The following is a 13,214-nucleotide window of genomic DNA, read 5'->3' on the forward strand; positions in this document are numbered from 1 at the left end:
AAAGGCCTGCCCCCAAAATGCAGGAGGTACAAAGATAAGCCTGTCATTAGTATGATTATTTTGCTGTCTGTTCATCAAAATGTGCCTGTTTAGCAGACGTTATTTTATTCTCTTTTTTCTTCCCCTCTGGGAGAGGTTGGGGCTGATTGCATGGGCTGGCCTGGCCAGCAGGGACCCACCCCAGCGAAGGGCAGTAGACCCAAAGCCTGGGGTCTCCAGCAGAATGGGGCCCACTTCCCCACAATGTCCCTTGGTGGGCACATGGCTCTCCAGACCCTTGTTATCCTCCAAGGCAGAGGTCCTGGCATCCCACATTCACCCCCATGGGCTTCTTAGAGCTTGAGCCCATCAAAAAGAACCAATTGGGAAAAAAACAAAGGGTCCATTGGGATTGCTGGCCATTCCCTTTGCAGGTGAAGGGCAGAGAGCAGCAAAGAACTGAGGATGCTCAGATTAAACAGAATAGGAAACATGAGACCCACCAGCCCTCCTAGGCCTAAAATTGAGATGGAGGATTTAAACGTGTATTCAAATAACACCACTCACACCTGGCCAAGGCAGAGCTTCTAGGCCAGCACTGGTCCCTCCTCTCCAAGCCCACCCCCTTGGTCCCAGCCACTCGCCAGCAAGAGGCAGCCCCTACTGTTCAGCCGGGACCTCACCCTTGTTGGCCTTCTGTAAATGCGTGAATCAGCCCCTCACATGCCCAGCTGCTGGAAGACGGCCACTCGGCGGGGGCAGAGACTCAGCTCAGCCTGGGCTCCTTACTTTGACAAACTCCTTGAAGTCGGGGGCCTCATCTGTCTTCTGCTGGATCAAGGCAGCCCCGTTGAGCTGGCAGCTGCAGAAGCGGATGTAGGGTTGCATGTGTGGCAGCTGGGCAGTCAGGATGTCCCCGATCATCTTCACAGGCATCTTCTCCCCAGACATCTTCTTGCGAACTCTCAGCGCTCTGCACAGAAACACGAGAAGTGAGCGCCCTCTTCACGCTCTCTGACGCGTACACAGCACACTTCTAGGTGGTACAGAAATGGGATGTGTGTGAGGGGCACAAACCCAGGGCCACTAAAGCATCTATGTGGCAGACAAGGAACAGGAAAAGAAATGAGTCTAGTGCTACAAAGAGGTATCACTGGGGCATTTTTCTTTGACATGAAGTCTGTTTACTGGCTCTTCGGAAGAAAAACTTAAAATAAAAAAACACAACTTTGCTGAACAAGTCAGCATAAAAGACAATTTTTTCTTGTGGAAATATATGGAATCCTGTTTTTGAATAACTCAGACAGGATCCCTGGGTGGATGTCTCACTTTATGGTTGATCTGTCCAGGCTGGTATGGCCCCAACACTGAACCTGTTTCCGGGGCCAGTGCTACCCAAGGGAAGCTGCTGTTGCCAGGGGCCATGGAGGCTCAATTTCAGACCAAACAAAACATAATCAAGATGGTAAATCAACTGCCACAGAAAAACAATCCCATTGTGTTCACGAAAGCCAGGTATAAATGATTGTCTGAACAATCTGTGCCATTCTCTGGTTCACTGCTCCATCGCTGTGGCTAATTTGAAGTTGACTGGATTAAGAGGAGTTCTGAAGAGAGAAGCCTATTCATATGATAATGGGTCATAGACTCAAACAATTTATATCCTGGAAGCTGAGAAGGGACTAGAGGGACTGGAAAGTGTTTGTTCAGGAGTCCAGCTGCATCTGAGTGTTCAAGACCATAACAATCAGGACTGTGCATCCCACCCTTCTAACTCGTATGTCAACTCCTAACCCAGCATCTATAAGAAGGGCGTGGCACCGAGCTTTTATGCAGCAAGGATAGCAAGGTACTATAAGGGCAGGACCTCGACATATGAGGCCATGGGTGTGTTCTGCCTACCCTGGTGATTATGGATGATGGATGGCTGGATGGCTGGATGCCTGGATGGATGGATGGATGGATGGATGGATGGATGGATGGAAGGAACAGAATGGTATGATATGGGATTTTTACATAAGGCTGGGAGGATGTTACTATGAATTCCTCTGGCTGCTTTCAAGGTCATGGGTAGGGCTATATAATTCTAAGAAGGCTCTGCAATCTTTGTATTAAAAACTTCAGATCACTTTATTTTCTTTCTCCTACATTTTTGGTTAAAGAAAAAAAAATCTTTGGACTGGGAAACAAGCCAAGGAGAAAAACTTTAGGGACAGTGCGTTATGTGGTCCAAACAATGAGCCACTCCCCCTCAAGCAGGTGCCCTTGTGGGGAGAGGTGCTGGTCTGCGCTGGCTGCCTGGGGTGTGAGGAGTGGCAGGTTGGTACCCTCAGGATGGCCAGGTGGCCACTGCTCATTGGGGGGTTGGTGTGGAATATCTCCCAGTGTGTAGAAATTTGCTCAAGGGTTACGTCACTACCAATCCTGGGGGATGAGAGTGCTGAATAACGATGTTACAAACTTGCTATGGACGGAAATGGGAAGAAATTCCATCATTCCATGATTTTCCAATGAGGAGCAACACAATCTTTCTGCAAGGGAATAAGAGTGCGTTCACCTGCTCCCCTCCTTTTATTTATTTATTTTAATGATGGGGAGAGAAGAAAAAGGGAAAAGAAAAAAGATCACACGCAGATCATCCCTGTCTTGAGGAAGTTAAGCCAGTTCCTGGGTTCTGGAGGCCCACACTTGGAGACCTGAGTTGTTCAACTGCGAGACAGACCTAAAATCAGGCCCCTGCTATGGACCAGGCACCTGTTAGGTTGAACTGTGAGTCAACTTCTGGGATGTTCTACCGTACAGGCAAGGCTTTTGAGGACTGAGTTGGAGTGGGTTGAAACAGGGCACGTCACCAGGCTCAGGGGTCACATGAGTCCATTGCTGCAGCCTCAGCCCCGCCCTTGGGTGAGCTGATTTGTCATCTCATATAGAGGTCTATGGAGTCAAGGTCAGCTAATGAACACATCAGAGAGCCTGACATTTGCTGACCGAACAAGTAGCCCTCTGAAGTCCTCAGATCAAGGGGATGGTCAAGAGAGCTGGCCTTTATGAAGGTGTCCTATGTGTCAAACAATTTTTTTTAACCTATATGACTTCTTATCCCTATTGACAGTTGGGGAAACCGAGGCATGCAGAAATCGAGTGACTTGACCAGAGTCACACAGCTCATGGGTGGCAGGAAGCCCTGGTCTCCAGAGCCCACAGTCTGCAAGAACCGCATGTGAGAACAAGCACCATGCCCAGCCCCGCCTCCCCTCAAGCTGCTCGGGGCTCCTGGCCTGTCCTCACTCCAGAAGCAGCTCCTGCCATCCCACCAAGGGGGGCTTCCACGGCCCCTCTGCTCTTCCCTTCCCTTCTGTCCTTCCTCTTCATTTCCTCGAGCCTCTCCCTCCTTTCCTCCCACCCTGCCCACTCCCACCCAAAGCCCCTTCTTTCCTTCTCCCCACCCTGTCTTTACCCCACAAGGTATCTTTTTCACTTTTTATTTTTCTTTGTTTTTCTGCCTAAAATAAAATCATGGCTATTCTTCTTAAGTTAAAAAGAAAACTGAATACTTAATATTTAATAAAAACTTTTTTGGAGGGGGAGAAGTTCTTTCATTTATTTATTTTTCAAGCAAGGAGGCAGGAAAGGATCTTGATTAAAAAAACAGCTGTAGTACGTGGCTCTACACACCCTATCTCACTTCTGCGTCCCTGCTGCTATCACTCCTAACAGCCCTAGGGGCCTGCGCCTAGCTCTTAACTTTAAAATGTTCTAGATTCTTCTCCCCTACTCTGCTCATCGAAGACAAACTTCTCAGCTCTCTGCTCACAGGTAAGACGGTCAACCATCCATTTTCACCCCCAACCAGAGGCGGCATTAGTAGGAAGTCTGTGTGCCCCAGGTAGATCCCTTTTATGACCATTTTATTTGTTTCTTATTTATCTGTTTGATAAATCCTACGTCCCCCCTCTAAGTACAAGGAGTCGCTGGCCCTTGTATCAGGAGTGAGAGATACGTGGCTGCCCACTGCGGCCTTCCAGGGAGAGCTGCCTTAAGTTCTCTTCATCTTCTTCCATCCTGCCAGGAGTCCTAAATCTTCCCATCATTGGGATTAGTCCTTTGCACAAAGAAATTAAGTCTATGCAGCAAAAGTGTATAATCTACAATATGGGTGCTCACCATAAAATTCTTTCAATTTTTTCTGGTATGTTTGAAAATGTTCATAATAAGATTTTGAAAAGGAAAAAAAAAAAGAAAAGAAAGGAAGAAAGAAATCAGGTCCCCGGAAAGCTCCTGCTAAATACAAGTATTTTATCTGGAAAATGAAAAGATCAGCCCAACTAACCAATCAGGTCATCAGAGGAAGGCGCAGAGCATACCTGTGACGGGAGAGGGGGTGTCTGTGCCCGCTGGTGCCATGATTGACAGGACGCCAGCTGTACACCTGATCTCCTTGCTCCCTGGGATAACCCTGCATGCTAGACAGGGCAGGCGCCCTGACTGCAATTTTACAAGCTCTGAAACAAAGGGGTGGGGAGTTATCTGCCCGAGGTAACTGCCCAAAACGAGTTAGAAGGCACTGGAGCGCAGATGAAAACTTGAGACGTCTGCCTCCTGGTCTCACCTTCTTTCCATCGAGGGCAGGACAGTGTGGAACCCCTAGTGGGACCCTGGGCGTTGTCCACTGAGCAGCCCAGGGCACCCTGATCGCCTTCTGTGTGACTTTGGACAAGTCACTCAACCTCTCTGAGCCTCGTTTCCGCGGTTGCAAGAGCGTTCTCAACTCCTACCTCTGGGGCTGTGGAGCCCATCAGCGCTAATGGGAGGAAGGAGCACGCAGGCCTGGCCCTGACAGAGCTCAGGAAAGGGGCTTCTGCTTTCCTGACAGGAGCAGGACGGAGGGTTAAAAGTACAGAGACAACAGAAAGGCATGGGGAGCGCCGATGCTGGGAGGGCTGGGGAGGGGTGTCACTCGGGAACATCAGACCCATTTCCCGCCTCCCCACCCCCATGCAGCCGCCCAAGGAAAGAGGTGTTAACTTGTAGGTATCTGTTCAACAGAAAACCTCTTCATCTATTTCAAAACAACCTGTCTCCAACACTTGAGGTTTAGTACTTGTAGGTTCAGGGGTTAACTAGCCCACCTGCCTCAAGTGACAAGGCAGCCTCTCTCCAAGGCAAGAGTGGGTGCTCAGCCCACCCTGGGGCCCAAGCCCAGCACTTACGAGGGACCAGGCAGTCGCTGTCTAAATGCTCCCTAAGGAGAACCGTACATGGTAGATACTATTATCACCCCCATTTTACAGATGAGGACACTGAGGCCCAGGGAGCATAGGCGACTTGCTCAAAGCAGGTAGGCAACAGCAGGGTGTGAGCCCAAGAGTCTGACCCAGACCTACGCTAGAAACCTCTACAATATGCTTCTCAAGGGGGGTAATGGAAATACTTTCTCCAAGCCACCCCCATGCCGTCATCTTTGATTAACGTCTTCTAGAACATAGAGACAGAAGACGTTATAGTTTTTCTTCACATCCACCTCTCTGTCCATCCCTTCATCGACTCCCAAACACACTCAGGAAAGTGGGGACCTGAAATCCCTTTATAAAATCCCAGGGACCACATTCAGGGAATAGCTGCTTCCCGATTATATGAACCTAGAGAGCTGGAATGGACACCAGTTCCCAGGGCCTGTGCTTCCTCCTGGCCCCCAGGATCACCACAGACTTCATCTGTTTTCTAGCAAATGATGTTATACCGAGGGCCTGGTGGACACAGATTTGGAAGTTCTTTTAAGAACTGGAAAGGACTTTTGTGATGATGTAATCCAATCCCTTCCTTTTACCGGTGGGGAAACTGAGGAAAGGCAGCAAGTTGGGCTCCAAACCCAGGTCTCCAGACTCCTGGCCCAGTGTTTCTCCCTGGCCCTGCAGCTGCCTCTGAGAATTAAAACAGGAATAAATAAAATAGCAACCGCTCCAGGCCAGCTCCTCAGAGGCCTATGCTGAGAACTGCCGCTGACCGTGGCCATGCGCGGTCCCACCATTTCCCATCTTCAGGAGCCAAGAGAGTCTCAAGAGACCAACATTCCCCCAATGGGACCAGGGTCTGAGGCATGGGGGGCTGCCCCCCGCCTGGATGGAGCTGGCCAGCGATTAGGAGCCAGAATTGGCCCAGCTCTGTTCATTCTAGAACCACGGTAAAAGCAGGAACCGGGATGCCTGAGCAATCCGTTCTCCCCAGTGAAAAATTGGGGGTGTGTTTCCAGAAAGCACCAGGGCAAGAAAGAGCGATGGTTCTCGTGAGTGGAAATGAGGAAGAGAGGCAGAAAGAAACACAGGGCGGCATGCACGGAGGGGACACACGGACGAAGCCGCGTGGCAGGGCCGGTGCGCGAGGGCTAAGGCGGGCTGGGGTAGAGAAGAGGCTTACTTCAGCAGTTTGATATTACACATAATCAGGTCCTTCCAGTTAACAAAAATCATAGCACCCTCTTTCTCTGTCAGCAGCTCAGACTCCATCAGGGGTTTCTGAAAGATCTACAGATGCAGAAAACGAAGCAGTACAGAAAGCAAACAGTTAGCTTAAAACTCAAACGCACGCACACACCGGCCTGTTCAGAGCCACGGGAAGGACCGAGGCATCTGTAGCTTTGGCTGGGAGGCCCAGAAGCTGCAGAGTTTCTGAAGCAGGTGGCCCTCCCTCTGCCGGGGGCTACGGGGGGTGGTGGGTTCCCACCAGGTCCACACTGTTTTACAAGGAGGCCCACTAAACCCTGGAGGACAGGCCTTAACTCCGCCAGGACTCAGCCGGGGGTCTGGACAAAGGCACTCAAGCCCTCACCTGCCACGGTGAGGAATTGGGCACAGGGGGGAAGTGGAGGGCCGAGAGATGCATGGGGTGGGGGGCACTCCCGCATTCCTGCTCCCAGCATCGGCTGCACAGACAAGCCTCAGGAAGCCCAGGGGAGCAGCCCTGGCAGCCGGGCCCCCAACCAGCAGCCTGGGGACAGGATGGACTCCTCTGCTCTGCCCGCAGCCTGGGCTGGGCCTGGGACGGAGCCAGTGAGTGAAGGCCTGGTACCAGGTGGGCGCTGCCCCCCTCCGGGGCTCCAGGAAATTGAGGAGCGTCACCAAGCTCCGCGTGGGTGGGCAACTCACAGCAGACCACAGGTCTTGACTGAGCCCCACGTGGTGAGCCCCTGCCTAGAAAGAGGTCATAGCTGCCATTGCAGGCAGGCCACTCGCTGGAAGGTACCTTAGGGACCGGGGCAGGCTGAGGCTGATCCCTGGGAGCCCAGAGCACTTCATGAGTCTTTAAGCCGATGTTGAACCTGGCATATACCAGGCCACTGCACGACGTACCGTATCTAAGAGGGTCACATTCACAGCCTAGACATCCAAGACTGTATACTTAGTGACAGTCACATGTCTTGAGAAAGGGACACCTCTTCATACCGATGCTCCCTAAGCATGAATGATGGCCTTGGGGGCCATCAACTCATCCTGCATCCTGTACTCATCAACACTGGGTAACCAAGCAATGCCTTTCGGGGTCGTTAAGACTATCAGAGGAGATGGTTTCACAATAGTTGGGGTACAGGGGTTCCCAAACGATGATGGTACTTTTCAAACTGTAGGGTGACCCCGACGTCCAGCTCTGCAAACCCCTGTCTCCTAATATGGCAACCTCCCATGAGTATGGACCAAAGGCTTCCTGAAAAGCAGAACTTCCCAACTCTGCACCTCCCCATCCTCTGGACTAGGCAGACAAGGCCCTTCAACAGCTCCCTGGGAGGAGAGCCAAAATGAGACATCGTCCAGGACGGGGGAGGGAGGGTACGCACGGGGTGCCGGGAGGAAACATCTTCATTCTCTGCAACAGATTTTTCTGGTGGGTAATATGTAGCATGAGGAATAACCAAGATATCAGCAGATGACTGCCATCTTTCAGATGTCACTGCTGAGGGCCAGGGAGATGATGCTCTATGGCATCAATTAGCTGGTGGCTGAGCTGCAAGTTCTCTGAGCCGAGCTCAGACTCCCACCTCACAGCCCGTGTGTCCCCTCTCATGCACTCCTCACAGGCTCATCTATCCCTGGCTTGAAGGGTCTCTGCCCCTCTGTGGGTAGGACTCACAGATGAGAATTGAGTCCGTGGCCGCGGATGAGAATTAAGCATCTTCTCTTGGGTAAGACTCTCCTCTGTGATGTACCGTCCTGATGCTCCCGTACCTCAGAAAGCTTCTCACACTGGGAATCAGGACCCAGCCCTCCTTGACAGAGTCGCTGCCTTCCCCACCCTCTGCCAGTGCCCCCCACCCTGCCCCAGCACCCCCAGCTGCCCTTACCTCCGTGACCAGCTGCAGGTCATTCACATAGTTCTCCTCCGTGACAATGAGCTCGTGGATGTAGCCCTGTCGCTTTCTCTCAGTTGGGGTCAACATATCCAAGAGGTGTAAGTCTGAACACCCTGCAAAACACAACCATGGGGACAATTTAGTCCAGGTCTGGGGAAGCCTGTACAGCTTCATGGGGAAGATCCCCAGGGTCCTCGTGGCCTCGTGGTCTCACTCCAGTTAGACAGTGTTGTCCCCTAAAAAAATATGTTCAAGCCCTATCCCTGGTAACTCTGAAGGGGACTTGTTTGGAAATAGGGTCTCTGCAGATGCAATCTAATTAAGACAAGGTCATATTCAATTAGGGCGGGCCCTAGTCCAATATGACTGGCATGCTTATAAGAAGACTACACAGAGACAGACAGAAGGAACGCCACATGACGACAGAGGCAGAGCCTACAGTGACGTGTCTACAAGCCAAGGAATGCCAGGGATTGCTGGCAGCAACAGAAGCTAAGGGAAAGGCATGCAATAAATTCTCCCCTGAAGCCCGCAAAGGAACATGGCCCGGCCCAAACCTTGATTTTGGACGTCTCACCTCCAGAACTACGAGAAAATAAATTTCTGTTGTTTTAAGCCCACCCAGTTTGCGGTCATTTGTTACCGTAGCCTCAGGAAGCTATTACAGGCCTCACACTCCTGCTTCAGCAAAACCACTAAAAGAGTGTCAAGAGAGAAGACTTAGTGGGGACTTCCCTGGCAGTCCAGTGGTTAAGACTCCGTGCTCCCAATGCAGGGGGCACGGGTTCGATCCCTGGTCGGGGAACAAAGATCCCACATGCCACATGGGGCGGCCTAAAAACAAACCAAAACAAACAAACTAAACAGAGTAGACTTAGTAACAACTGGCTGACATTGCCTGAGGGCTCTCACCATGCCAGGTGCTCTACCAGGAGCTGAACACTGACAGTTGTGTTTAATGCTTACATAGACACTAAAATCATCCCCATTGTACAGACAGGGAAACTGAGGGTCAGAGAGGTTGCCTCACCCAAGCTCTCTCAGCTGGGTGGTGGAGAAGCTGAGATGGGAACCTGACACTTTGACCCCAGAGACTGGGCTCTACCCCAGATCACTGCTGTTAGATCCGAGCTACAGGAGGGCACATGGTTATCCTGAGGTTGGTTTTTGGAGGATGAAATGGCGGTGCTGAGGCTCCTGATGGGCCCGGGGATAGGGCAGAGGTGGGGCACATCCAGACGCTGCTGGGCAAACTCTCCTGGACCAGGCTGCTGTCCTGCACTCACGGGAGCTGAGCAGTGAACCTACAGGCGGACAGGGAATTCCTCCAGGTGCAGATGGCCGGACACAGCTTTGGCTGCAGGTCCACGAGGAGTAGGCTCTGCTGACGTGGGGTGGGGCAGGCACAGCAGGTGGCGCCCGCCCTGGCCTCTGCTCACTCAGCCAGTTACTTGGGGTTGGTCTGCTTTGGATGCTCTCGGGTTTTGGGCAGAGGCTGTCCCCTGCCCCAGGCACACTGGAATGAGGGGCGGGGAAGCTCGCAGCTCTAGGGAGTACCCCTCCTGCAGGTCTGGACCTACCTCTTCCAGGTCAGTGGTCCCCTCAGCCCTGTCCTTTTTATCAGGGGTTCTTTGTTTAATCACCAAAACCAGATTTGTAAAGAAGACTGGGAGGTGTCTTGGATGTAGGTGGGGGTGAGGCGCTGAGTCCCATTCACTTGCTTTCCGCATCCCTTCTTCTCCCCACAAGGGGGTGCTGTGGAGCACAGTGCGGAACCCCCTGCTGGACACCAGTGGTTCTCAAAGTCGGGTCCCTAGACGGGCAGCATCAGCAGCACCTGGGAGCTTATTAGAAATGCAGATGCTCAGGCCCCTGCTGACTAGACTGTGGAGTCAGGGCCTGGAATCTGATATAATAAGCTATCCAGGGGGCTTCCCTGGTGGCGCAGTGGTCGAGAATCTGCCTGCCAATGCAGGGGAAATGGGTTCGAGCCCTGGTCTGGGAAGATCCCACGTGCCGCGGAGCAACTGGGCCCGTGAGCCACAACTACTGAGCCTGCGCATCTGGAGCCTGTGCTCCGCAACAAGAGAGGCCGTGATAGTGAGAGGCCCGCGCACCGTGATGAAGAGTGGCCCCCACTTGCCACAACTAGAGAAAGCCCTCGCACAGAAACGAAGACCCAACACAGCAAAATAAATTAATTAATTAAAAAAAAAAAAGAAACAAGCTATCCAGGTAACTTTTTAGGTACACTCAAATCTGAGAAGACTGCTCTGAACTATCAGGGGTTCCTCAGAGTTTCCATCTTCCCCCGAGGGAGCTTCTAGGCTCGTGACTGATCTAGTCTATATGCTGGAAGCTTCTGCAAATAGAACGATCCCTCTGGGGCGAATGATATCATAGACTTCTTGGTAAATGCTTCACTAGGCCCAAGATTAACTCTGAGCTGGCGCTTCCAGCCTTCAGTTGTCCCCTCCCCTGGCCAAATGCCCTCTCTAGAATGCTGGAGCTTCTCTTCCTGGGACAGGATAATCCCAGGATGGGCAGATGGATGCCAGGAAAGCATCAAGGCTTTCATGTTAACACCCTCCACGCCCTTCCATCCGAGACCTCATTCAAAGCCATGGCAGTGCGGCTAAACTACAATTCCACAGGGCCACGGGCTGAGTATGAGCCTTCGCGTAGGTCTGCAGATGTTTCTGGGACTCGGGCCCTCTGTTCAGCCACCAGCTTGGTCTAGCTGTCCTTCCTGCCTCGGTGCATTGACTGTGTTTTATTAAAACAATTGCATCAACAATGAATTCTCAGGGAGGAAGCAAGTCATGACTGCTCATCTGGGGGGCTCAGCCAACCTCTGCCAAGGTGACGCGTGAGCCCCGGCTTACCGGAAGCTGAGTGATGTCACCAGTTTCTTTAGCTTTCTTTAGGAAAGCCACCCAGGAAACACTCTTGAATTTGGGAGGAAAATATCTCATTCCTGCCTTATTCTTACCAAACTTTCCTGTTAGTGAGTCCAAGGGCCCAGGGGTAAGTCCATTTCTTGTTAAAGGGTAGAATACAGCCCTTGCATTACAGACTTGTATGAACTCAGGGAAGCAGAGTCTCCCCTGCAATTTTCAGGACGTTCCTTTCTTCAGGGATATGAGTACTGGTACAGACCAGCAGCTCTAAAACTCAGTTCCCACACACTGTGCAGTGACGTTTGCAGGGACACAAACATCGGGCTAGTAGTGGACACTGGTTGGAACAGTCTTCCAAACGTCCCCGTAGGTCACAATTCCTCTTGCAGAATCTGGTGGATGCTATGAACTCTTACCTCAGAAAACATATGCATACAAAGCACACAATATACACATTCTGCACACAATTTTAAAGGATTTGCAGACCCTCTTGAAGCTTGCTCATGGATCTCATTCCTTCATTCCTTTGACAAATATTTACTGATATCCTACTGTGCTGGGTGCTGGGAATTCATGATGGAAGAGGAGAAACGCCTGACCCCCAGAGCATAGCGCTAAGAACCCTGGGGTCGTCAGCTGGGGGTGATGCCGCCCCCCCCCAACAGTACTGAAGGCAGTACTGCCCCCCCACAGGCTGAAGACGGTACTGCCTGCCCACAGGCTGAAGACGGTACTGCCCCTCCTACAGGCTGAAGACGGTACTGCCCGCCCACAGGCTGAAGATGGTGCTGCCCCCCTACAGGCTGAAGATGCTACTGCCCCTCCCCCAGGCTGAAGACGGTACTGCCCCTCCCCCAGGCTGAAGACGGTACTGCCCCACCTACAGGCTGAAGACGGTACTGCCCCCCCTACAGGCTGAAGATGGTACTGCCCCCCCCAGGCTGAAGACGGTACTGCCCCTCCCCCAGGCTGAAGACGGTACTGCCCCTCACCCAGGCTGAAGACAGTACTGCCCCACCTACAGGCTGAAGACGGTACTGCCCCACCTACAGGCTGAAGACAGACTGAGGGTGGTATTGCTCCCCACCAGGCTGAGGGTTGCACTGCAACCACCACTCAACTCCAGGCTGAGAATGAATTCTTGGTTGTCATAATGACTGGAGGTGGCTGCTGGAATTTGGGGGGCTGAACCAGGGCTGCTAGATGACCTGCAATATACAGGACAGAGAATGGCCCACCTCCAGTGCCAATAGCACCCCACTGAGAAACGGTGACATTCCTAGAAACTGATAACTCTGCAGCAAGGATGGTGCACGTGACCAGAGACACACAGAACGACTGAGGAACCGGACACAAGGACCTGTGAGGAAAGATGACAGGAACTGGCTTGCTTTGGATTTCAGAAGTTCATTCTTCTGAGTCTTCAAGTTTCCCACAGTGTGGTTTTGAAGAAGCTCAGAGCCAGAGCAACAGCAGAAGGTCCAGGGTGGATTTTGGGCCACTGGTCTAAGAATCCCAGGTGCTGAGGCCAGTTCAGGGTGAACTGACCGTCTCCTGCTCATGGAGGTGGGGGACATGAGAAGGCTGCATGGCTTCCTACTCCCGGCAGCTCCAGCCTTCGGTCAATCCACCCAGCAGGCTGAGAAATATGGGGGGCCAGTGCTGTGTGACTCTAGGCTACTTGCCCCAACAAATCCCACCCTGTGCTGGCCCCCCAACCAGCCTGCCTGGAGACAGAGTGATGGTCCAGATGGCCTCTCCAGGACCCAGAACCCAATGAACAGCAAAGATTTTGTGGGGAGATTCGTCTCAGCATTATGTGCCAACAATGTTGGCTTGGAAGAGTCTTTTCAGCTACTGAACTGACCCACAGGATGCTGTTTTAAAAATTCTTGCTGATGAATGCCAGACCAAGAGAACCATTAAAGACTTGAAATAGGTACTTTGAACTCAAAAATATCCTTCCTTTGAAAATTTAATATTTAGAAAAACAA

At 51.9% G+C, this 13,214-nt stretch overlaps 1 protein-coding gene across 5 annotated transcripts in view; it reads right to left on the reverse strand.

Annotated features, from left to right (window-relative positions):
- ITSN1 (intersectin 1) overlaps positions 1 to 13,214 on the reverse strand; it is a 232,497-nt gene that overhangs the window by 24,878 nt on the left and 194,405 nt on the right. For 4 of the 5 annotated variants that reach the window (XM_060297829.1, XM_060297827.1, XM_060297828.1 and 1 more), the window contains 3 exons: positions 8,312 to 8,433; positions 6,394 to 6,500; positions 769 to 952 (listed from right to left, as the gene is read on the reverse strand). In XM_060297829.1, the coding sequence (XP_060153812.1) occupies positions 769 to 952; positions 6,394 to 6,500; positions 8,312 to 8,433 (413 nt within the window). The remainder of the gene's footprint in view (positions 1 to 768; positions 953 to 6,393; positions 6,501 to 8,311; positions 8,434 to 13,214) is intronic. The other variant, XM_060297830.1, reaches the window with a different exon arrangement.

Source organism: Globicephala melas, chromosome 4 (genome assembly GCF_963455315.2).
Source record: "Globicephala melas chromosome 4, mGloMel1.2, whole genome shotgun sequence".
Classification (NCBI taxonomy): Eukaryota; Metazoa; Chordata; class Mammalia; order Artiodactyla; family Delphinidae; genus Globicephala; species Globicephala melas.